The sequence below is a fragment of the Boleophthalmus pectinirostris genome, unplaced genomic scaffold (genome assembly GCF_026225935.1).
Source record: "Boleophthalmus pectinirostris isolate CB_2022bp ecotype Guang Dong unplaced genomic scaffold, ASM2622593v1 HiC_scaffold_15, whole genome shotgun sequence".
Lineage (NCBI taxonomy): Eukaryota > Metazoa > Chordata > Actinopteri > Gobiiformes > Gobiidae > Boleophthalmus > Boleophthalmus pectinirostris.
The window spans coordinates 15,487,035-15,514,529 of record NW_026571070.1 but is presented as its reverse complement, the minus strand read 5'-3'; the positions used below and the strand labels follow the sequence as shown (position 1 = coordinate 15,514,529).

Below are 27,495 nucleotides of genomic sequence, written 5' to 3'. Positions count from 1 at the left end.
AACAGGCATTCTGACTGTGTGCAGGATTGCCTCTCCACAAATCTAACCTGTACTTGAGTCTGGTTTTGGTCTCTCCATGAAGACAGAAAGGCTTAATGTCATACTGTGAAACATTCCAGACAAAACACAGTAACTGGAGCTCCCTAAATAGAAAAAGATGATAGAAGATTGGTTTCACATTTTGTGAAGCTACGCATTACAATGAGGTATTACACATCTAGGAAGTCAATAGTAAAAGCCTCTGAGATATTTGGAAAATAAATTGACACTAAGAGGTATCAGTCTTGTTCTGACATCTACTCAATAATAACTTTGAACAAATGCATCTTTCTTAAACAGTGAAATATGATGTTTGCATCCTAAAATACTGCATTATACATTCTGCTATTGACTGCTCCCTCTGCAGCCTGACATACAACTTCACATCATAAAAGAATCCAGCCGGGTTTCCTTTCTCTCCCAGCTCACTTCTGCATACTTTATGGCAAAGAAAGAGACATTTTTTGCTCCAAACTTTAGTAAAAAAAATAAAATAAAAAGGCAAAGTCAACAGAAAACCCAGTGGGAGGCTGGAGTCACAAGGCCCGCTGTTATCTTGCTCTGGCAGTGTAAACGGCTAGAAGACACGCGCACACACTTTGATGGATAGGTAGATAGACGCACACATCACACAACACCTGATACCGTCTGCATACAAACTCCACAAAACTTTACTTTAACAACTTTACTTCCAAGGAGATGACTTTTCCCTCCTCACTCTGGCAACGCTGCATACCTAAAACATGTAAACAAGACAACAAGGAAATAGACGGAGAGAGGGAGAAACGGTGGCCCAGGAGATTGTAAGGTAAAAACATATCCACAACTGGCTGCTTCTCTGCTCTTGGCTATAGATTTCACTGGTGTCTTACTTGATTAATGTTGGATAACTGTGTTTATTTGTGTTTATTTATGTTTATTTTTATTTAATATGGGACAGTGCACATTAGTTCAGCACGTATATATTCCATAATTAGTCATACAGGCCAATTTTATATATATCTATCAACAGTTATAGAATCAATAGTTATCTTAAATATTATTAGGACCTTCTGTTGCTACAGAAAACACTTTATTCCACCTTGTGATGTCAAGTGGTAATACAGGAAGTGCGCCACTGTGTTGTTAAACTCCATACACCTTCACTAGAATCATTTGGATAATCAGCCCTGAAATTGCCAATTTCTACTGAACAAAAAGTTTTAAAAAGTAGCTATTAACTTTTTAAAACTACCACTACATGACATCACAAGGTGGAATGGGCCCAGATTGCCAAATAGTTTCTGAACTGGCCATTTCTAGACTTACTTAGATTGATTTAGACTTAGACAAACTCTATGCGTAATTCACCATAGAAAATTAAAAGAACATAAGACGAGTGCAAAGTTGTTGGTGGTGTTGTAGTCAAGACCGCTAATCGAGACTAAGACCAGTCCGAGACCACAGGGTCCCGAGTCCAGGACAAGACCAAGACCTCTGAGGGTCGAGACTAAGACAAAACCGAGACTTTTAAAGGCCAAGACCGAGACAAGACCGAGACCATGGCCCACAGAGACCAAATCGAGACCATCTTTGTAATTTTTGTAATTTAGTTACTTTGGCACATTTATATCAATGTTTTTTTTTTTTTATAAATCTATCTCTAATCTATCTTCCAGACCGAGACAAGACTGAGTCCAAGTGCCTTCAAGGCCGAGACAAGACCAAGTCCAAATGTGGTCGAGTCCAAGAAGAAATCAAGACCACAAAAAAACGGTCTCGAGGCCGGTCTCAAGACCAAGACCAGTCTTGAGTACTACGACAATAGTTGTTGGTACTGTATTAAGCTGCATTTGCCTCCCTTTTGAGTTCTGATACTTCACAATAACACACAGTGACTTAGAGCAGCTGTATTGTGTCAAATTGATGTAATACAATGGTGTTTTTACAAAGCTTTGGGGACAGGTCCTGGCAACATAACTGACAGCCATCGCACAGTGCATTGTAATAGTCGACAAAATGTGATGTGCTTTCTCCTCTGCTGCCATAGACTTGGCCTCTACATGCCCAGCATAGCGCGAGAGGGATTTTCAAACCAATACCTGTTTAATGGACTCCTCATGAGCCCCACAGCCTGTCAGGAATAACACTGGAAACGGAAATAAGAAAAACGATCAGAATTCAGACCATGGCCGACGCTCATGCAAACTTTATGTGGCGAGAAGAGGTGGATAGAATATGAAGTGCTGTGTGGGTATTGGGTATATAACCTTCACATTGGTCAGAGAGATGGACACTGTGAGGGATGGACTGAACGCAAGAGACATAAGACTGGGGAAAAGGAGACAAAATGAAAAGTTGTAGAAGGGTTAGAAGCCAGAAGAGTTTAACTTGAAGCAACAAAATACTATGGTCTTGCGATATTATTCTACAAATAAAACGTATCCACTTTGGAGAGGTTTAAAAACAAGTAGAATCCGTTGATCAATCAGGCAATCAAGAACATGCATAATTTGTCTGTTTCAAAACAAATATACGGCTGCTTACGAGGAAAAGATTTCACAAGGGACTGAAAAATATTGCAGATTTATTGATGAAGAAAATATAGACGATAATATTGAAACTGAGATATGCCGCTGACACAAGAATACTAAAGCAGGATTACACCCTCCATAAAGCAGTTCTAAATGTAAAATATTGTTAGAAAATCATGAGCTTCAATAAATAAACAGCAGAATGAAACACTTTGGTAGTTAGTTTGCATTTGTAATGAATCATAAAAGTGATTTATTCAACCTTTCTCATCTTATATCTTATCATTTGGTTAAAAAAAAAGTATTGCAAAGAAAATGTACACACGACCTGACCTCCAAAAATATTGCTGTTGTTTCATATATTGAACAATAAGTTGATATAGTAATTATATATATAAAAAAAAAACAGGCCAAAGTGAAAAATCAATGAGTAAAGTACTAAACTGTTTAATCTGCTGTCAGAGAAATTTCTCCTTGATGAGCTCCTTATTTCTTAAAAAAATAATCTGATTGTACGATCATGTGGGGGTCATATTCATATCCATCTGTGTAAAAAAAAATAGAGATAACATTCTGGATGTGCCAGACTAATCTAATACACACTACCTGCTCTTAAATATACAATGCACTGATATATAAATGTAATAATTCTATTCAAAGCAAACAGGACCCATACAAAAGAGTCCTGCTGAGTAAGAGTTTATTACATTTATCTGGAGATAGAGGCAACACTTCTTACTGAAATCCATACTGAAAACCACTCACAATCCAGTAATAAGTTATAACATATTTACAGTGTATTCTACAAACTCTCCCTTTTAAAGAGTCATTACATTACAGGGACAGTCCAGAATTTTGGACATAGGAACTCATTTCATAGTGAGCCAGAGTGTTGGAGACGTCTGAAGACAGTTTTTAAAATATTCCATCCAGTCCTTGTATTTGCAGAGGTCACTGGTGCTAGGCTAGTGCATGTCAATGGGCATAGTTAGTCTGCCACTAAAAACACTTACCCACTCCACAAAACACCCGAAGCAAATCTATTATTACGCAAGACTGTCGATGTGAATGTCTGTGTTGACAGAATAATGTTTGAAATAAAACTAACCTTACATCGCATGAATGAATTTTGCTGGTAAGATAGGTTCTAGGTGATATCAGTCCACCGCTGCCAAGCTTTCTATCAGGAAGTACAACTCACTGCTGCTCAGACATAAATCCTTCAAATGCAAGGTTGGTTTTACTTCTGAAATGAGTCTGGTGTAATAATAGATTTGCTTCGGTGCTTTGTCGAGTGGGTAAGACTGTTTTTAGTGGCAGGTTAACTATGGCCATTGACATGCACTAGCCTAGCACCAGTGACCTCTGCAAATCCAAGGATTGGATGGAATATTAAACAAAGTGTCTCCACACGTCTTCAACTCTCTGGCTAACTAGGAAATGAGGTCCTATATCCAAAATTCCAGAATGACCCTTTAATAATATTGTATTTCAAACCTGCACTCACTGTCCTGTAAATTTTCCATTAATTTTTCTCATAGACACACAGAGAAAAATTCAGATATTAAGAGTTCAAAAACATCGCAGAGGCAGCTAGGTGGCGACCACCATTCATAATGTGGTTATTTTAAGTCCAAAAAGCACATGTAAAATGCAAGATTTGGCGAAATGTTTTAATAACTTGGCAGTGTATAAAATCTCAAACAGATTTTTGTGCTCATTAGTTACCGGCTGATTATGCCTGAGCAAGCTTTCAAACTTTTAATATATATTTTTAGAATTGTCTATGGGAGAAACAAATGAGAAATTTACTTCTGGAACCAGGGCTGGGCGGTCACTCTTGAGCTCCATTCAAAGAGTAATTTATAAACGTGCTACTACTTCTAATTAAAATGCAGATTGAAAACTACTCACAACTTTATAACATATGTTCAGTGTATTGAATAAACACATCTCTCCCTTTTTAGGAGTCGTTGCATTATTAACAGTGCATTGTAAATCTGCTGTAGCTGTCCTGCTGTATTAGTTGCATAGACTGTACAGTATATCTATTTGTGCCATCAATTTACAAGCAGGAAGTGCTGATGAGAGCTGAAACCCGAGCCCCGGCAGGCCGCTGTATTTCAGACCAATCCAGACTCAATGAGGCTGTGGGGAGGGCGCTTACATGGAGTTTACACTGGTAACAGGAGGCAATTAAAGTGGGTTATGAAATTCACTAATGGTGCTTTAATTGGTCATCCCAGCTAATAATGAGAATAATGAGAACTGATGGAGAGCAATGATTAGGCTATTGTAATTTTTAGCAAGCCTGGTATTCTGGAAAATATTGATTAAAGCTAAGTTACAATTTATGAATCTAATGTAAAAAAAAAAAAAAAAAGTGTTCTTGATATCCACTATAAAATAATTAATACTATATAAAAACAGATAATGATATAATTGAAATTCTATAGGTAATAATGTGTAAACAGACCATGTCATTGGATTTAAAGTACATTTCCAGTTCATTTAAAGGTCTTATATTAAACAAAATTATTTCTTGTGAGCTTTAAGCCATGTTATACTGTCGTTACTGTTGTCTGTCTACATCTCCAAAGTCCAAAATGCTCTGTTCCACCTTATGATGTCATGAACTGGAAGTTAACAGCTACAATTTACCTTTTGTTTAGTAAAGATTGGCAATTCCTGGGCTGAAATTATCTAGCTCTAGTGAAGGTGTAAGGAGTTTAAAACACAGTGGAGCACTTCCTGTATTAACACATGACATCACAAGGTGGAACAGCGTATTTTCTGTTGGAGAGAAGAACCCAAGTATGCAGGATTTGCGTGAGAATATAACAAAACACAACTCTGGATATGTTTTTGATGAGGGAACAACATAATATAGATCAGAAAATAGTGTAATATAGGCTACACTCTTCCCTCATTTTAACATATAAAACTTTGAATTGTATCTAGCAATCTAGTTTTCAAATTTTGTAAAAGAAATAAATAAAAAATCAATGTTAAAATTTGAAAAATGACAACGGATCCTATCAAATTATATTGCATCAACCAGACTTTTTTAACTACCTTATGTTTCAACAGATGATACGTGTTCCAACACAACAAGCGATTCTTCTGTCTCATTTTGAAATCCACTCAAAGCAAAATCTGTCATATTTTGGCACAAAGTGAAAGGCATCTTGTAACAGTAGGAGGAGCAGCATTGTCCTGAAATGTGTTTTAAGATTCTGTTTCTAAAACCACCTACAGTTTAATCTGAAGGAGATTAGTGTCGAAAAACAAGCCCGCTGTTGATCCAAGTGAGTTAGTGGGTGGATTCAAAGCAGATTTTCTCAAAACTGATTGGTCAGTTGCCTCATTAAGGAACAGTTGTGACAAACAAAACCACAGATGAGACTTTTGTGGCTGTTGAAGTTAACGGCTTTGATGCTACATGTTGCAGTAACAATTAAACTATGCAAATAAATAGCATTTCCATATAGTCTGCTGAGAATGTGAAAGACTAACTGCATCTTAAAATAAACATGTAACAAAGCCTACACAAAGTGATAGCCAGACAGTTGGGCTTTTTAACAAGATGTTCATATTCAGTCCTTATTCTTCTGTATTTGGGAAGCGCTTACTCAGTAAATCCCAAAATGTAGATTTGGTACAACCTTGACAACCTTCACATATGATAGCTTTAATATTGGCTATTTTAAAGGGCCCATATTACTCTATTTTCTGATCTATATTATAATGTTATTTCCTTATCACAAATATACCTAATTCACAAAACCTGCATATTTAGAGTTCTTCTCTCAAACAGAAAACACACTGTTCCACTTTGTAATGCCATGTGGAAATACAAGAAGTGCTCCACTGTGTTTTTAAACTCCACATGCCTTCATTAGATTTACCTGGATATTCTGCTGTGGAATTTCCAATCTCTACAAAACAAAAGGTAAAAGGGAGAAGTTAACTTGAAAATAATCACCACATGACATCTCAAGCTGGAAGAGAACATTCTGAACTTTGGATTACTCAAACATGTGTGAATGTAAGAAAACAACTCCAGGTATGTTTGTGAGGAGGTAATTACAATAAGACTTAAAGATCACAAGTTTCAATTTTGTGTAAAATTGAAACTTGTAGAAAATACTAATTTTTCCATTATTCAGATTTATTTTAGCTCTTCCATGCTCAAGGATGAATTACAAGACTAACTATTCACTTGCACTGGAAAGAAGAGGAAAACTGCAAACTCTGACTTTCCAGTTTATATTACGGCTGTGCAAAAATATTGAAATATCTATATATCGTATCGTTTAATCTGATGATACAGTATCAATATCATGGGCTGCTGTATCGATATATTGCCAAGAGTCATTTTTAGGTATATTTTACTAAACTATTTTGTGTAAGAGCTACAACTGTGTTGACATTTTCACATTTTTGAGTAAAATGGGTGTTTTTCATATTCACGTTGCACAAACTTAGTGGACTTTGAGTATCACAGCCATGATTAAACCTATTTACATTGAACTATATCGAACTGATTTGAAATATATCAAATCGTATTGAATCGAAAGCTCACTGTATCGAGGTATGTATCGTATCGTCAACTTCTTAATGATCCCCAGCCCCAGTTTATTATACCATATGTCCAATGATATGGTGTATGTTGTCACCTTCTTCTATTCTCTGTAAAGCATAGCAATGTTTTCAAGTGTGTTACAATGCAAATAAATGTGAAATAAGCAGCTACATTCATACAAACAATAACCTGTTCTACGTTGATCTTGATTACAGGTGTGGGCATATACAAAGCTTTTACCACCTGATAAACCACACCTACATCCACACAACTGTATCACCAACGGCGTGTCTAACATTTCTTTCTGTAGCGGTGCACTGTCAGCAGCCCTCTGCCTTTTCCCGATCATATTCATTGCAGGGTTAGAGGAGGATGAGACTGAGCTGCTGTTGTGACATTCTCAGAAGTTGTTTATACCCTGGATTTTGTCTGAAAGGAGGAAAAGTCAAGCATCGCAGGCAGCCATCTGAACTCGCCGATTACCTCCTAAAAAGGTCAAATTCGCACGAAAAGTAACAGCAATTAAAGCGCATTGAAAACCCAATTATCCATTCAATAGAACTGTTTGACATCACAGCGTTAGGCAATTTGAGGCATTTCCGGCAGCGTGTTTCATTCCTGCACAGAGTAAAAGTGAATTAAAGGTGGATTGAATTGAATTGTAGAACACGGGACACAGGCAAAACATGAATAAATGGTATTATTTCCGTTCTTGTTATGACAATTTACCTATTAGCAGCTAAAGGCTCTTCATTGTAAAAAGGTCATTTTAACAGTGAATATTAGTGTTGAAACTAGTGCTCATATCATTACTCATCACCAATTTTGATACTTTGCAGCTGATGCCAACAACATTCCCCAGGTTGGTGATGCTAACTGTAGGCACTGCTCTGTCTGAAGCTCTGTTACTCACGTTAGGCTTTAATGTAAGCTTTGTTTTAACACAATCTGATAGGGATGTAACAATATCCAAATCTCTCAGTATGATATTTTGAGCTTTCCCACGATATCGCAATAAATATCGTACCGTGAGGTTCATACCGTGAAAATATCGTATCGTGAGACTTGGATATCGTTACACCTCTAGTCTGTGTTGAAGAGAGTGGGGACTGAACTACTGACTTTTGGGTCAGTGGGACAGTGCTCTACCAGCTGAGACACTGTGCTTACCTACACTGTACCTGAATCAGTTTTGAGCAATGAAAGCTTATTTTATTATACTAATAAACCAATTCCACCAACCACCCTTTAATACAAAATGTAAAATCTATACCTGGTTTAAATAATTATTTTCACATTTTTATTCTAGTTTCCCCAAAAACTCCCTCATACTGGAGTCAAAGCCACAGACCTGTCCAGGCTGTTAAAGGCCAGTCCAGTCTAACTGCAGGGGAGGCTGAGATCTCATAATATGGCAGATTTGCAGACGGAGTGCAGTGAATGCCAGCTTATTGCAATGGGAAAGGTCACGGGGCCAGAAGGGGGAATAAAACGTCTTTAGCCAGAGAGAGGGAGTGTGTGTGTGTCGGGGTATGTGTCTCTGTGTGTGTGTGTATGTGTGTGTGTGTGCACGCGGTGTTTTCTTCACTATCTTTGACCCTGGATGATGGTGGCAACTGGAGATATCCTGGTTTATATAGTCTGGCCATGCCCTATCCGGCTCATGTGTGTGTCTGTGGGTGCAGCTCTGTTTGGCACTCAGATAAGACGGGTGCATTTAGAATACAATGGATTATGCAAAATCCACAAATAGAAAAATATATTCAGCAATAAACTGAGCTAATGATAATTGCAACATTACAGTAATCTCGGTAAAAAACATGACAAATGGCAACGGAGGCTGTCAAAATATATTGAATCAACCAATCATGATTAGAGACATTAGTGACAGTGAAGATACACAGCTATGCAAAATCAGGAAATAGAAAAATATTTCCTGCAATAAACTGAGCTAATGATTACTGCAACAACACTACAGTAATCTAGATTTTTTTTTTAAAGTGGCAATGGCAAAAAAAAAAAAAATAAGGAACTACCCCAAGACATATCAGGTATCAGTGAGATGTTAATCAAGTGGGAAAATTAAACTATAGAAAAGATCAACATAGAATTGACAACACTGTTTTAAATCAACGACAAAAAATATCCACACACTTCATACAAGCACCTAAAGCTGAAACGTTTCCAGATACTTGAAAATTTAAAACACTTTTTGTTTCCTTAAAGGTGCTCTGCGTAACATTTCAAGTGGAGGGTCACGTACTGCTATTGCTTTGTCTATAATGTTTTACAGAATAGAATAAACCAACCTGGCACAAGGGAAACAAGCAGGTTACAGTACTGCACTACATTACAGTTCAGATCTGTGGAGAGTTGAAATTTGTAGACCGCACACCAGCCAATCAGCAAAGAGCTGTGAAGCCATGAAGTCAATCTCAAGCACCTGTCTGGGTCCATTTTTGTGGTCCTAAGATCGAGGATTTAAAGCCGGAACAAGGAGAATGTTTAGTGAGTTTTATCAAGGGGAAAGATGTTATTGCCCTTCTTCCTACGGGATTTGGGAAAACCTTAATATACCAGTTAGCCCCGTTAGAGGCGCATTATATACATCATGACCAAATAGCAGCAACTGGTTAAATTAAAAAAGTACCTGTCTACCATCGAGCGAACGAATCCTCATGCTGCGAGGTCAGATGGTTTCCACGAAGTGAAACCGGCTCATGAATCAGGCTATACAGAAACACCTGTAATGAATAAATACTATGGATATGTTTAGTGTTAGGCAATAACATCTCCATGGAGACAAGCAGGTGGGGGACCCTCCACCAAAAAAGTTGTGCAGTGCATCTTTAAAGGTAACATAGCTCCTTTCTGTCAGCTTGACTCATATTGGGCTATTCAATGCTAAGAAAGAGATAATGGTTTTATTATTTCATACCGTTTGCACTAACTTAGGTTTAAGTAAGTATTGACAACAAGTTAAGGTGCTTTGCATAACGTTTTTGGTGAAGGGTCCACCATCTGCTGTGATGTTTATTGCTTTGCCTTTATATATCTTCTATTTGTTCAATGACAGGCGTTTTTATTTTTCAAAACTACCACATCATTTCTGTGAGTGGGTCCACTTCACAGATCTGACCTGTAACTTGACCTGGTGATGTGGCCTGTCATTTACTTCAACTATCCCCATGGAGTTGAAGTAAATGACATACTGCAGAACCTTTCAGGAATAAACAACATGAAGTCAAGCGGGTGGCGGACCCTCTTCCAGAAAAGTTGCACCTTTAATACAAGTGCTTGAACGCAGCATAGCAATTGCCAAAATGAAACAGGCTTGACAATGATGATAACAAAATCATAATAAGTAGGTTTCAGACGTGCATGTCCAACCGGAGCAGCTCCCATCGGACACGGATCACTGCTGCCCAGAAAACATGCTCCAATTTATCCACGAGGAAACAGAGCAGCCGCTGTGAGGCCAGCAGATCAATCAGGGGTTAAAGGGGAACCGCAGACAAGAGACCAAGACAACAAACATGGAGCCTGTTATTAGTGCAGTATACTGAGTCATATCTACGCAGTGAGGGAATAGTGGCTGTAGTACCAGTAGGGGTTTGAATATATGGGAAATTTCATCTGGAGGCTCATGTTTCAAATCAAAAATAATGCGATGTCTGATGCTATTTTGGTTACTGACAGCCCTAAATGACAAGGACTGAATAGCAAATTTGTTACGCATTGATTTTTTTATCCAACTCTTATTATAAATTTATTTTGTATAATTTTACCGCATGCCAAGAGCAAAAGTAATTGCTTCAACTTATCAAAGATTTACAGGACTCCATCTATGCTAAAAAGGAAAAAAAAAAATTGTCTTTTATTAGTTGTCGACAATAGTGGGAACTTTGTCAACCATATAAGTAGTGTAATTCGAACACATCAATACATTTATTCCACAACAGAAATTTGAATAACATTTGCATAAAAGTCGAATCATGATGTTTCTCCTGTGATGACATGCATTTTCATGTCATGATCATAGTCCGTATAAAAGAGTGGACATAGCTACCACACTAGCCGCCATGTGCCAAATAGGAAGTGCACCATGCGGCTCTTCCGGCTCCTTCTGACCCTGGCTCCAATTGACTTACGTTGAGATCTTGAGGCCCCTCTGTTTGTAACTGCTGTAGTAAGCCTCGTCATTTTCGTCTTAAAATCTTCATATTAACCCGCTCTACATGATCCTGATTTTTTTTTTCCCCCTATTTTTTCAATCATAAAAAAACACATTCATAACATATAGCCTGGCTCCAGATTCGCTCCTCTAACCGTGAGCATCACAAGCCTCATTTGAGCGGCGCTGAACGCTATGGGTGACATCACACTCGCTTACTCCACTTCTTTTATACACTCTACGGTCATGATTCACTATTGATCTTATTTTGCTGTGTCCACTTTTGCCTCTAAATGTGACTCATTCTTTGTAGTAGCACTTCCAGTTAAGTATGATTCACATTAATTTCAAGAATTTGATAAATGTTCTGCCACTAAAATATGATGAAATGTTCAATAATCTTGTGAACCGACCAGTCAGCACTGCACCAATTTTCTGGGAGAGTTTAAAACAGCTTTGTGGTGAGTATAGAACTTATTTGCTTTTAAGATTGGCAGCCTCATGTAAAATAATGTAACACCAAATGATGATGGCAAATTTTGGAATAAGGTAAATATCTGTTTAATGCTCAAATACAGATACTTGTTCCTTTTTAACTCATTTCCTATTGGTCACTGTCTGTAAGAGTCAGCTAGAATTTTTACTTTGAAGAATCAGGGCTTCATTCAATTACAAGACAATGTAAAAATACTAGATGTACATGATGAATTCAAAATCATGATCTGACTCCACGAAAATTGTGATTTTTTTAATACATATTTTATCAACCACTCCCAAAACGTCGGTAAACAATAGTGAATAAGTGAAAACCAAAATGATACTAGCCTTCTGAAGCCAGCGTTTACTAGCCTCTGCTTCCTCTCTTTTCTTTCTTATTATATGTGAATGTAACCCACAAGCAGAGCTCAGACACACAGCTCCGCCCTGACCCTTAAACCACAATATTCACCTTCATAACCTTGAATGGGCCGACCCTGGCAGTCAGCATTTCCCTCTGAGATGTCGCCTTGAATAATGTGTCCTATGAATAAAACACATTAGCTACAAAACATGTTAAATTATTCACAAAGCCGCGCGCCTATCCCACCCGATGGAGCCGATATTAGTTCTTCAGACTTTGAATATTTTGTCCTTTGAGTCCCTCTCCCTGACGTTCCCCCTCTTTTCTAGTCATTCTTGATCTTTCACGCAATGCATTTTGTTCAATCCTTACAGTACATCCCCTCAGCTGACTCAGTGCTGGCGGCAGATACTATTTATACTTCACAAAAATACTACCAAAATACTTCTAGTGAAACATCTCATTTATCTAAAGGGCTCTTGAAGCTGTTGAGGAATACATTTCGTTCAGAGAGAATCTTTGATGACTTGAAAACACGCAACGCCCCAAAATGGAACCATCACCACTTAGTCGAAGCCGCACACTGAGCCTCTCAAAGTCAAAGGAGCCGAAATGAGAAGGAGGAGGGGGCTTTGCTAATTAAATACTTGACCCGATACGCCTCGCTCTGGGCTCCACTGGGAATGTAAGATTTTCATGATTGTGAGTTCATTTTCAACATCAAGAGCGCCACACGTGTTTTCAAAAAGCCAGACAATTACAAATCCAAGCTGTACTTTTAGATCCAACTGAATGCACGAAACAATAGTTCATTTACTGGTTTGAAAGCTTGAAAGGATATTGTGGTTTCGGCAATTTTCAAATCAAGAATAGATATGAGTTCTAAATCCGCGGGCTATTAATTCAAAAGGTAGAGCCAATTGGGGCTAAAATGGCTTTTATCAAGAGAACACCAAATGATAAGCTACTACTCTACTACAAAAATGAAAGCGCCTTATTTTGGAGTCAGCCTCAACACATGGCTCAGTAGCATTTATTTGATGGAGTTTGATGTTTCAAAATAGATGAATTAACTACTGAATGTATTATTGTTTAAAATGATTATACATTAAAGGTGCACTGTGTAACTTTTCTGGTGGAGTGTACGCCACCTTCTTTTTTGCCTGGTATGTTCCACAATTAGAGGTTAGATCTGTTCACAGCAGGGTTGGGCGGTAATACTGTATTACGGTATCCTGCGGTATCAAAAAGGAGCAACAATGTCAGTTTGATTACTGTCATTAAAAAAATGTGCAGCACATAAGGACCTAATATAATATTATAATGTATTGATACCTAAATTTGTTTTGCACATGTATTTTTAATTTAATGCTATCACGATTTAAAACTGATAGTATCTATAATGTTTCTTTTAACTGCATGGGGAGATGACGTTTGATTAGTTTTGTTCCGTTGTCACGTGACGCTCATAAGAGAGACCAAGACAAGATGGCAAGTCAGGCCATAAGCAAATTGGTCCCCCCCCCAAAAAAAATACTACTATTTCTGCGATTTGGCAGCATTTTGTCTTCAGGCGCACATTTGTTTATGTTTTACAGAAACAAAACTTAAAACCACATGGCTCATTTGCATAAACTATAAAGCGCTGATAAAAACAGCTCTTTCCTTGTGCGCTGATCCCTGATGTCAGCTTCTGTGGGACTAAAGGACGCGACTCTGTGGAATATGACTGTTCTTTCTGCGACAGAGGATGTGCGGCTGACAGCGAGTCTGCTCTGTGTGTGTATCACGTTGGAGATGGTTCAAATGAAACTTTTCAGCAATTATAAGTCTGCAGGTCATATTAATAGACCATACAGCGGTGCAGATTCGTAACTTACCAAAGTAGTACTAAAACATTTTGGTAATACCGTATACCCCAGTAAAATCCTGAGAAGGTTTAATGGTATAAAAATTTGGATAGCGCCCAACCCTAGTTCACAGTAAGAATATTTGTTTTTCAAGGTATTTATGAGCAATGACAAACTGCTATGCAATACATGCAAGATACACAAATTTAAAACCATCCTGTGGAATTTTTTAGACAAATTTGAGATCTCTACACACACAAGCAGGAGGTGAACGTCCATCAGAAAAGTTACATAATCTTTAGTGTTGAGGGCTCTTTGTTTTGTTTGTTTTGTTAAGTTTTTATTTATATGGTGGGTAGTTTCCTACTGGCCAAAATTAACCATGAAAATGAATTCACTAAGTGTGATCTTCATTAAATCACTTATGACAATCAATTATTTATCAAACAGCAACAGAAATCAAACTCAGCAGACTGGCCAAGGATAACACAGAAACAAATATTCACTCATCCTCTAGCCACAACTTGATGCAATTCTTAACAAAAAATATGATTCCTGTTCCAAAACGCATATAAACTCATTTATTCCAGCTTTGAGTTTGCTTTTGTACTCACCAGAGCGCAGTAGGTCTCTGGGGGGTCTCCACAGGTGATGTTGGGGGGGTCCAGCGTCACCTTCAGGTACTGGGTCATATCTGCAGCTTCAGGTTGACAGGCCATGTAATCCCAGGTGAGACCCTCGTCCGTGTAGACCTGGGACTTACACACGTCGTAGTGCCCCCAAGCTGTGGGGTAGTGCTGCATGGCTGCCTGGCAAACCCCACTCCACAGAGCTTGCAACGCTAACGCTAAATGAAAACGCATGGTCTTCTCCTCTTCTCACTTCAACTTGTACAAACTGGAATCCACTTAAAACAGTTTAGCTAAAGTAAGGTAGCATGTCCTTGTAGCTATTCGGTCTCCTAATGTTTTGTATTTGCCACAGATGGCCGTTGTCTGCAGGATTTCGAAGCAGTCACCAGTCCATTGAAGAAGAAATTTGCAGATAGGATGACTGGCGATGCCCTCAGCTCGCCCTGCCGTCAATCATAGCTCCAGCTCTGTCTCGTGATCTGAAATAAAAGAAGACAAGACGTGGTTTGACTATACACTTTTTAATGGAAATAGATAGTGAAAAGGCATTAGCAGGCGCCGCGACTGAGGTGTCTGGGTAGGTGTGAATAACATGGAGGGAGGCCATATTGGTGTCTGCTGTCAGTCAGGAAATTAGTGCGTGAGGCCTTCGGGGTGAATAGGAGATTTGAGTTTTCACACCCGAGTCGTCACTCAGATTCACTGTTACAGATCCTCACCTGATCGCAGCACTCACACTTCTAACATATGGGCTGTGTTCACACAATACTGCAAGGTCAAAAAAGAGGAGCATTACTGATTTATATTGGTTTTATATTCTGGGCACTGGGGTGGAAAGCAAAAGTGCAAGATTATGCTCCTGGATGTGTCGGACTGAGTCATAGTTTTGAAACATAAAATCCGTCTCTAATTTGTAGAACGAATTGAAGTTATATATGATTTTTTAAATTTATTTTTTTCTGCGCCTAGGCGCAGTCAGGGGCCGGAGGGGGTCCGGTTTGGGGACCACAGGATCTCATCTCTGCTGTTTGCAGATGATGTTGTCCTGTTGGCTTCATCGAACCAGGACCTGCAATGTGCACTGGGGCGGTTTGCAGCCGAGTGTGAAGCGGCTGGGATGAAGATCAGCTCTTCTAAGTCTGAGGCCATGGTTCTCGACCGGAAAAAGGTGGCTTGTCCTCTCCGGGTGGGTGGGGAGTCTTTGCCTCAAGTGGAGGAGTTCAAGTATCTCGGGGTCTTGTTCACGAGTGAGGGAAGGACGGAACGGGAGATTGACAGGCGATCGGTGCAGCTTCGGCAGTGATGCGGTCGCTGTATCGGACCGTTGTGGAGCTGAGCCGAAAGGCGAAGCTCTCGATTTACCGGTCAGTCTTCGTTCCTACTCTCACCTATGGTCATGAGCTCTGGGTAGTGACCGAAAGGACGAGATCGCGGATACAAGCGCTTGAAATGGGTTTCCTCCGTAGGGTGGCTGGGCGCTCCCTTAGAGATAGGGTGAGGAGCTCAGTCACACGGGAGGAGCTCGGAGTAGAGCCGCTGCTCCTCCACGTCGAGAGGAGCCAGTTGAGGTGGCTCGGGCATCTGTTCCGGATGCCTCCTGGGCGCCTCCCTCGGGAGGTGTTCTGGGCATGTCCCACCGGGAGGAGGCCCCGGGGAAGACCCAGGACACGCTGGAGGGACTATGTCTCTCGGCTGGCCTGGGAATGCCTCGGGGTCCCCCCGGAGGAGCTGGAGGACGTGTCTGGGGTGAAGGAAGTCTGGGAGTCCCTGCTTAGGCTGCTGCCCCCGCGACCCGGCCCCGGATAAGCGGACGAAAATGGATGGATGGATGGATGGATATTTTTTTCTTTTTTAAACAGTCGCCCCTATACTACCCTGATTCATCAGCTGGTTTCACTTCGTAGAAACCATTGCAGCGTTAGAATTTGTTTGATCGACGGTAGGCGGGTACTTTTTTAAAAATTTCATAGCTACAATTTGGTCGTGACGTATGTAATGCGCCATTAACGAGGCTAACTGGTATATTAAGCTTTTCCCAAATCTCATAGGAAGAAGGGCAATAACATCTTTCCCCTTGATAAAATTCACCAAACATTCTCTTTGTTCCTGTTTTAAATCTTTGATCTCAGGAATCGTTGCCAACACAGAATGTATGGCTCTTCGCTGATTGGCTGGTGCCCGAACTCGCACTTCCAGTGTTTTTGCGAACCATCTAGTGTATTCCAATTCCTGATCTAGTTGCTGGAGAGAAATGAAATTGAGTGGAGGCACCTAGGTGGCGCCAACCTGGCTATCCCTACATAGCACTGTGTTTTAGTTTTGGCTAACTCGTTTACTGTGTCTCCATGGAGATGTTGTTGCTTTGCCTAGAATGCTCCTCAATGTGGCATTAAATATATATCCACACAGACAAGGAGAAGATGCCACAAGGCCAAGTCATAGGTCAGATCTACAGATAAACAGTGAGAATGCATGTTTTTAAGGTGTTTTATAATAACACCTGCAATTGAATAAATAGTCAATAGACAAGTTTAATGCTACACTGTGGAACATTCCATGGAGACTCAAGCCTTCCACCAGAAAAGTTACAAAATGTACCTTTGAATTATTGCCACGTTCCCACAAGTTCTTTGGAACGGATGAATGGCAAATTGCTGACTAAATTGGCTTTAAAAACAAACAATATTATGCGATCTTTTACAAGCCTAATAAAGACATTTGAAATAAGTGGTTGCTAAGCACATTTGTGATGGCATTAAAATAAATGGCAGCAGCTGTATTTGTACAACAAGTGTAGAGAAGTTAATTATGGGTTGTGACGGATAAAACCGCTTTTCATTTACAAGCAAACAGTTTATGGTTGGTTTATTTTCACTGAGGAATGGGTAAAAATACAAACAAATCTCTGTGGTATGACCTCCTGTCTGATGAGAAGATCATATTTACGCACGCAATAAAACCTGGACTGGACCAGAAGTAAACCAGGGCTACACCAGGATACAACTAGGCTCAAGGATGAACACAGTTTATATATTGTAAGATAAAAGACTTCTGGTCAACAGGTCAGTGCACCCATTCAAGACCGAGACAGAGAAGAAGAATGAGGAATTGATCAACAACTGACTCACAAATGTGTTTATGTCAAAGCTGTTTACTTCACCATAAACTGTAATTTCTCTTTGACAAGATGTCCGCCATCTACTTGTCACGATGGTGATGTTATTGCTTTGCCTGGAATGTTCCACAGTATGGCATTAGACTTATTTGTGTCCCTGTTGTCTCACAGGTGAAGCCAACAGCTGGAGACCTGAGCCAAGATATATATGTTTAATGCCATATTGTGGAGCATTCCAGACAAAACAGTAACATCTGGATTAAGACAACACAGACTCTGTAAAGAAGTGAACTAAGACAGTGTGACATCAACCATAGCGTTCAACTCTAGTCAAATGAAGCTCACCGAGGACAGAAGTTATACGGCCAAATTTGTTGAGTGGAGTTATGAATTTATTTATGGACAAAATAGCAAAATAAAAACTGCAGGATCATGTAGAGTTGGTTAATACATTTGACAAGTCGAACAGAGAGAGGGGCACCACTTTTTCAATGTTAAATGAATTGGAACCAAATCGATGGAGCCAAAAACATGCCCATGCTCACTTCCCATTTGGTGCCATTTATATTTATAGTCTATGAAAGACAAGCAGGTGCATGGTAGATCCTTCTCTAGAAAAAGTTTCACACTCTTTCATGATAAAAAATCCATAGTCCCCCTTTAATGTTGTTATAGTCCTGACCTTCGTATGTCCCTGTAACGACCATGTCCCATGTGAACAGTGACTCCTGGCTGGCCCTGTCTCGGTGGAGGGACACTCGTGGTGCAGTCCTCCTCAGCTGGGTGTGGGTGATTGATGGAGAGCAGAGCAGCGGTCAGAGACGGAGGGACAGACTGGGAGACGTTTGACTGGAGCTTAATCAATCACTGCGGTGTGACGCTGTGTGTGACCAGTACAGACACAGACAGCGAGACCTCACACAGGGCCCATACAGGGACGTTACATAAGGAGGATTAAGACTGTCTGAGCATCAGTCCATATAGGGGGAAAACTGGAGTAAAGCCAGTAGTGGATAACTAATGGATTTGTACATATATACCTTTATATAATTATGACTTATTTGACAGCTGTCTCTTGCTATTTTTGCTATTTATTTTTTAGAATTAATTATTATTCTTTATATTTTTGGTCTTTGTTATTATATTATATTGTGATGTGTGAGCTACTGCGTCCAAATTATTTCCCTTGTGGATCAGTAAAGTTTGTCTAAATGCAATGTCCACGCATCTTATTCTGTTTATACAACTAGAGGGTGCAAGTGGTCGGGGAACGTAACTATGGGTCTTAGATGGGATTACTTTACTGAGAAAGGTATCACTATACAACAATGTACCACATCAACCAAAAAATATGAACATATTAAAGATGCTCTGTGTAACTTTTCTGGTGGTGGGTATGGTACCTGCTGGTTTCCATGGAAATGTTATTGATTTGTCTATTGTGCATGGCATTGAGCATGTCTAGCTTAAATTCATTTAATAACAAGAATTTTGTTCCTCAAAAATGCATCTCCACTAGGGGTGTGCATAAATTTAAAAATATAGATATATCTTATCATTTAATGTGATGATACAATATAAATTTTGTGGACTGCAGTATCGATATATTGCCAAGAATATTTTTTGGTATATTTTAGTCAATTATTTTGTTACAGCGCTACAGTTTTGTTGCTTGTTTAGAGGAAGGAAACTCATTTATGCAACACATTTGACATTTTCACTGTTTTGATGATTAAAATGTTTGTGTTTCACATGAACACAAGAAGTGGTTTAACAAAGACTTTAGAATCACAGTCATGATTTAGCCATTATTTTTTACTGAACCATATCGAATCGATTTGAAATATATCGTATTGAATCGAAAGCTCATTGTATTGAGATATGTATCGTATTGTGGCCTATGTATCGAGGTATGTATCGTATCGGCAACTTCTTAATGATCTGACCCTTAACTGGTGCCGTCACCTGCTTGTCTCCATGGATACAGATAAATTTAAAGCACTACTGTGGAAAATCCCAGGTAAAGCAATAACATGTTTATGGAGACAGGCAGGTTCACCAGAAAAGCAACAAAAAAAATGTTGTGACTTATTGGTTAAAGGTAGTGAAAGATTGGAGTCGCAGTTATTTATATTCTTTGCAATTATATGACAGAACTTTTTTTTTATATATATATAATTTAGTTTAATAGCAGTTCCCTGATCAGTATGTTATAAAATGTTGGACAAATGTAATGTACACAAATTAAAACAAAAAAACTGAAACTAAATGTATGCGAGTTAGAATTTAGTATGGTGAACATATGTGAAAAACTCCAGTGCTTTAAGTGAGAGCTGCATGGAGGAATGGTGCAGAGGTGAAGGGGGACAGAAATGTACCGTCTTAAATGTAAAACACATCGTTGTCACGGCGATAGTGTCAGCAGGTGAGGAGGCAGCCAATTATCCTGTGCACCTCCTGGCTCTGTTCCCCGCGCCCATTACCACACATTATATTATCATGTTAGGAATAAAGAGAGGGACCCAAAGAGTATCTATGTGCGTGCAATGCTTAACCCACACACTCAGATAAAGGGGCCGGAGTAATGAGACAACAAGCCTGGTCCAGACCTCAGTAACAAGCAATAGACATCACAAAAGAGAGGTCATTATAGTACTCCCCGGGCGGACACAGCAGACCCTTACCATCATTATAGCCAGGTTATAACTTCACTGGTGCAAGAGAAGGAGAAGAAATACAGACGAAGTGTGAATGTGCACTATAAGGTCATACACTACAGGTTAATGTGGTTTTAAAATAACTATAAGATGTCTCAATGTGTGAAGAAATGCGTTCGTTGAGTTGGTATATTTGAATCGCTTGTACACTGAAAGCATATGGAATGAATTATGAATGTCATTTGGCATGAATATGACAAAAATCCATAATTTCAATAATTAAACTATAAAACTTTTGCTTGTAACGCACAAATAAAAAATAGTAGGACAGATTAGAGATAAACCATATTCTGATCAATGTTATCATCAAGTCAAAGACAGACAAGTCCAACTCAAGTCCCGAGTCACTAGCCCATAAGTCCAAGTCAAGTCCAAGTCGTGTGCTTTGAGCTTCAAGTCATTTAGCTTAGATTTTTGCAATTTATAGGACGTTTAAGCTAAATTGTACTTAAAAAGTCATGGTGTATTTATATAAGAGTTGTAGAAATGCAATTTTTTCCTTTTTAAATGTCTTGACAAGATCTTAGTGTGAATCATTATGGTCAGAATAGAAAGAATTCAGATTTAAGAGTGCAGTTATTTTATCAGGTAGTTTGCACTGAAATGGAAGGATCATGTTCTTTGTAGTTCCTCTGATTTACTGTATTGTACTGTGTATTACTGTAGTACATTTGCTCATACCATCTCACGTACTTCGGTTTCATCCAAAACAAAGAAGTGGGGGGGGCATGGTCCAGTTTGTCCTGTAAAATTCAGCACCACATTTATCAACTGTAAAGAGAAAAGTATATTCTAAAAACATATATTTTTTTAGCAGAGGCATCACGTCTTCTCAAGTCATAGGCCTAAAGTTGAGTCTTAGTCTTAGTCTATTTTATCAAGTTAAGTCTCAAGTCCTAAAAATTGTGACCCAAGTCTGACTTGAGTCCAAATCACGACTTGCAAGTCCCACCTCTGGTACAGGAAGTGTTTCAATGTGTTTTTAAACTCCATACACTTTCACTAGAATCATATGGATGATTTCAGCCTTGGATTTAAAAATCTCTACTGAACAAAAGGTAAAATGTAGCTGTTAACTTGAAAACTCCCACTGCATGACATCACAAGGTGGAACAGAGCATTTTGAGGTTTGAAGATGCAGACAGACTAATAATAAATATTAACCATTAATCAGGTTAATGAGGTTTTAAAATAACTATACAAAGTTTAAGCATCTGAAGGTAACAGCATTTTAACATGGCTTAAAGCTCACAAGAGTCTATTTGTGTAACATAGTAACATAGAACCTTTAAAAGCAGAAAATTTAGTAAATGCCCAATAAACCAGGCAGGAATTTTTTCAAGCATTTTAAGTGAGGATGATGAGATGTTAGCTAAATAGTTATTACTTTCAGACAATACTTTTAGGCTACACCACAACTCTTACATTTGTCCGCTACATGATAAAGCAGTTTTTCCCAGCCGAGTCTTGTGTTAAGAGAAAATAAGTGGTATATTTTAGATCAGGTCATTTCTTGGGAAGCATCGATCAAAGGGAGAGGACATGAAGGGGCTGTCCTCTCGAAGACAGTCTCCAAGTCCTCCATAGACTGGAATAAATAAAGTGTAACATAGGCTCACCCACACAACCTCACAGAAGCAGTGGGAGGTCTGTGCTACAGTCAGAGGAGAGCAAGAAATTATTTTTAAGAAATCTAAAATAAAAATGTTTCAGTACAACTTCAACATGGGTTAAAAGTAAAGCAGGTTCAAAGGAATAGAGCAACGATGTAAGGAGTTATAAAAAGACTTTGGCAAACAAATGACATGTTGCAGTTCTAGGAAGTATTAATGAAAAAAGTGCTTTAGCCTATCAAAACTTTAACTTTAAAACTTTTTCAAAGCAATACTGGTTACTGGATGTGAAGGAGCTACTTGAAATAAAATGAAAAATCTTCAGCAAAACATATGTACATAATTTGTTTTTTATCTCACTTAAAGATGCATTCATATTTCTGATTTTACCTGTTTCCATGGAGATGTTATTGCATTGGCTGTAATGTGACGTAGCATGGCATTAAACCTATCAGAGGTGGGACCAAGTCGTTGTTTTGCAAGTCTCAAGTAAGTCTCAAGTTTTTGACCTCAAGTTCGAGTCAAGTCTCAAGTTAAATACAGGCAAGTCCAAGTCGAGTCACTGGCCCTTAAGTCCAAGGCCCCGTCCACACTAGTAAGTATTCGAGTCATTTTCGTTGTAGATACAGTGTTCGTCTACACTAATCTGACTGAAAACGGCTCCAGACACGGAACGATCTGGTGCCACCAGCTCCCACAAATTCATCACGGATCTGATCTGGCGCTGTGTGGACGCCTGAAAACGCTGATATGCTGATACGCTGATGTAAGTCTACACCGCAAAGTAGCTAATTCATTGCCAAAACTCTAAGAGGCTATCACATATTCATATATACGGTCTATGCATACGACCTGCAGACGTATAATCTCTGAAAAGTTTCACATGAACCATCTCCAACGCAATAGAAGCACAGACCAGACTCACCATTAGCAGAACACCCCTCTGTCACAGAAAGAACACATATAATCCACTGAATCGTGTCCTTTAGTCCGACAGAAGTTGAACCACATCAGCGCACAATAGTGAGCCGTTTTGTGAGCGCTCAGTTTATGCAAATTAGCCATGTGGTTTTAAGTTTAGTTTCTGTAAAATGTAAACAAATATGCTCAAAGCAGTGTGGATAGGAGAGGATTGCAGGGGTTCAAGTCAAGTCCAAGTTGTCTGCTTTGAGCTTCAAGTCATTTCAAGTCTTTAAACTAAAAGTACCAAATAGAGATCATAATTTTGCAATTTATAGGAATTTTAAACTAAATTGTACTTAAAAAATCATGGTATATTTATATATGAGTATTTATGTAAGAGTCCAAGTCCAAGTCGAGTCCAAAGTGTATTTTATCAAGTCAAGTCTCAAAATCCCTAAAATTAGTGACTCAAGTCCCCACTTCTGAAATCTATATCTTGCATTTATTCAGTTACAGGCATATTTATTGAAGAAAAATGGGGCCTGGTGACATGACCTACTTGTTTCCATGGAGACTGTCAAGTTTTATGCCATACTGTGGAACATTACAGGCAAGCAATAACATCTTTGTATATCCAAATTTAGATGCACCTATACAACGACTAAAACTGTTTTCCAAAATACAATTCCTATGACAACATCACCACGGCAACAATCCCTTATATTTTCCCATTTTATTCCAAGGTACCACCCAGTTCAAACTTCATATTTAAACACATCTAAATCTTTCAGGTGATGTACCACAGTCTGTCTGTGAGGTCAGGACGAGCACCCAAACATCCACCCACCACCTCTCTAACCTTCTCCTCTCCTCCCTCTCACACTCACCTCTCTCTCCCTCTTTTTCCCTCTCTTCCTCCCTCTCTCTCAACCTCTCTCCCCTCTCTCTCCCCCGGACACAGCACGGAGACAGCCTTCAGGTGTCTCCCGCCATCTTGTCCCCTCGGCCGCTGGAGCAGAACAGAGTGGCTCTCTTGGTCCCCAGGAGGAACAGGGACAGACACACAGCTTTTTACTGGTGCGGCGCTAAATCATGTATGTGACCGAAGAGCAACGGAGGAAGTCACTGCGTATTACTTATCACGTCAGCTGTCACCACAGGGCTGCATATTCAACATGTTGTGATGGGACGAGTTTGTTCACTTTTATGTGGAGTGGTAAATTAAGGTGTTAGGAGTTTTGAAAGCACTGTTTTTTTCTGTTACATTTACAATATCAGACAAAAGTATGGACTCCGCCTCTCTTTTTCTATATTTTCTATATGTTTACTACTTTGTGCATTTGATATACATACAGAAGACATCAAATATATGAAGTAAGATATTATTATATATATATATATATAATTATTTAGCAAAGAAAAAAAAGTTTAATAACAAAAAAAGAATAGTATAACCAAATCGTCAAAGTAGCCACCCTTTGCTTTGTCGAAAAATATTAAGTACTTCATACATTTGATGTCTTCTGTATGTATATCAAGTGTAAAAAAAACATTAAATGAGAGGGTGTATCCAAACCTTTGACAGTAGTATTCACAATAAAAATGTTTGAAATTAAATATATTCTTAAAGAAAATATAGATGATAAATGATCATATTGAAGCTACTTTTTACCACTGACACAATAACCCTAAAGCAGGAAAAAACTATAAAAACTTTTCTAATTGAACAATATTGTTAAAAACATGAGCTGCAATTAATAATGAGCAGAAATGAAACACTTTAGTATGAACTCTGTATCTATAATGAGTCATAAAAGTTATTATTTTGACTCTTTATAACTCAAATCTTATCGTAATACAGAAATATAACACATAACAAATAAATAGTAATAAGAAATAGAGTCCACAAAACATACTGACCTCCAAAAATGATTGTTTCATCAATCATATATTTAATGATAAGTCAATATAGTAATTATGGAGACAGGTCTCATACATGTAATCATGCATTATATTGAAAGTTTCGTGAAGATTATTTACGTTTTGATTTGTTTTTATTGTGATTTTAAAGTATTTCTTATTCTGTAAAGCACTTGGAATTACTTTGTGTACGAATTGTGCTATACAAATAAATTTACCCTGCCTTAACTTGAAAAAACAGATTATAGATTACAGCCAAAAAGTCAAAAAGTGACTGCAGTTATATCCACAGTCTAAATCTGATTATTATCACATTTTTGGAGTTATAAACACTATTAAATGACATGTACCCAGGAAAATCAACATATTTCATTCTAATCAAAGTCCCTCACATCAGATTTTATGGTTTGCATGCAATTTAAATCATCTTTAATGGCCAGAAATCAGATAATAAGTACATTTTGGTGTGAACGTGAACCATACACGCCATAAAAATGGACATAACTAATATCGACTTCTCCGATTGATTTAACAAGGAAAAATTGTCACATCTCTTCTGTAACTACTGCAGTGAGTCTCGTCACTTTGCTCTTAAAATGTTTGTATTAACACACTCTACATGGTCCTTTTCTCGCTATTTTGTCTGTAAATAAATTCCTATTCCTAACACAGAACTGACTTCAAATTTATCCATTTAACCGCTGGCCTCATGAGCTTCATTTGACTGAACGCTCTGGGTGATGTCACACTCCCTTAGTCCTTCGTACCGTCTATGATTTGAACATTTCCTGATAATTAGTTATAAAATCAAAAGCAAGTTCATCAATGTGTGCTTCATTTTTAAAAAGGTGTAAAAAATGTGCTCCAGCCACATCAGATAAGAAGCTAATAGGCCTACAGAATCATCCAAGTCTGATTAAAAGAGAATCACTCATTTATGTTATCTCAGTTATAAAATAAGCACAGGTGACTTGCTGTTTTAAACCTGAAAGGAATTCAAATAAAAATAATATTATACAAATAACATTATCAATCTTAACATGAATGAAATACAGGTTAATTATTCATGTGATAACCCACCAACAACACGCCTCAAAGATTAAACAAAACACAAAGAATTATGACAAAAAGGCAAAAAATCTATTCAAAATCCACATTGTTCACAGCCAAATCGTCTCATCTTTCTTCCTGATTTCTCATATTAAGTGAATTTAAATGCCCCATGCGGAGAACCAGCTGCCGTTACGAGGAGGAGGTAGAATCAGCCCTTATATCAAAGCTATTTTTATGCTTTCATTTTTAATTTCACGCATTTTATTCACTTTCAAGGGCAATTTCTGACCCTGCCTGCATCCTGCTTCGAGATCTCCACCAGAAGCCCGGAGCGAGTGAGAATCGGAGGATCACAGGAGCGGACTGGTGAAAGATTGAAAAAGACGGTAGAGCCAGGAATCTCTAAATTATGACGTAAAGGTGCATTGTGTAACTTTTCTAGAGGAGGGTCCGTCAAACACTTTTCTCCATGGAGATGTTATTGCTTTGTCTGGAATGTTTCACAGTATGATATTAAATCTTTCTGTCTTCATGGAGGCTAAACCAGACTAAGTTATAAGTCAGATCTGTGGAGAGGTGACCCCACTCACAGTCAGAATGCCTGTTTTTGTAGGTAGTTTAGAGTCATAAAACCACCTATAAATTAATAAACGTAAACCTTTAACAATACAAAATTATGATTGTGATTAGATGTATGTTTTTTAAGTTAGGGTTCTATTAAGAGATCACATTTCAACAAATCAATAAGTAATAACAGAAAGATTGAGAAAGACAGTAAGCCACGAATCTTTAAATTACGACTTCACAATACTGGAAAATCACTTTTTTTTTCTGATAAATATTATGAGCACAATTAGATGTATGTTTTTAGTTAGGATTCTATTAATACTTCACATTTCAACAAATCCAGACAGATTAACAGAAAGATTAAGCCAGAAATCTCTAAATTATGACTTCACAATACTGGAAATTTTTTTTTTTTTCTGATAAATATTGTGAATGTGATTAGATGTATGTTTTTAAATGAGGATTCTATTAAGAGAACACATTTCAACATATCCAGAAGTAAAAACAAAAAGATTGAGAAAGACAGTATGCCAGGAATCCTTAAATTACAACTTCACAATACTGGAAAATCAAATTTTTTTCTGATAAATATTGTGAGTGTGATTAGATGTATGTTTTTAATTTAGGATTCTATTAAGAGAACACATTTCAACAAATCCAGACAGATTAACAGAAAGATTAAGATAGGAATGTCTAAATTACGACTTCACAATACTGGAAAATCACAGTTTTTCTGATAAATATTGTGAGTGAGATTAGTGTTATGTTTTTAAGATAGGATTCAATTAAGAGAACACATTCCAACATGTCCAGGAGAAGTAACATTTGAGAAAAGTCTAAATACAAGAATCACATACATTTAAAAACAGGTTTATACAGGTCTAAATCAGTTTTAAATAAGAAGGAATATATCAAATTGCATTTTTTCTGATAAATATTGTGATTGTGATTAGATTTGAATTAAAAGTGTAGA

At 38.1% G+C, this 27,495-nt stretch overlaps 1 protein-coding gene across 1 annotated transcript in view; it reads right to left on the bottom strand.

The window, feature by feature from the left end:
* ntng1a (netrin g1a) overlaps window positions 1–14,865 on the bottom strand; it is a 173,320-nt gene extending 158,455 nt beyond the window's left edge. The window contains exon 1 of the mRNA XM_055151258.1: window positions 14,617–14,865. Coding sequence (XP_055007233.1) covers window positions 14,617–14,865 — 249 coding nt within the window. The remainder of the gene's footprint in view (window positions 1–14,616) is intronic.
* Between the last annotated feature and the right edge of the window lie 12,630 nt (window positions 14,866–27,495).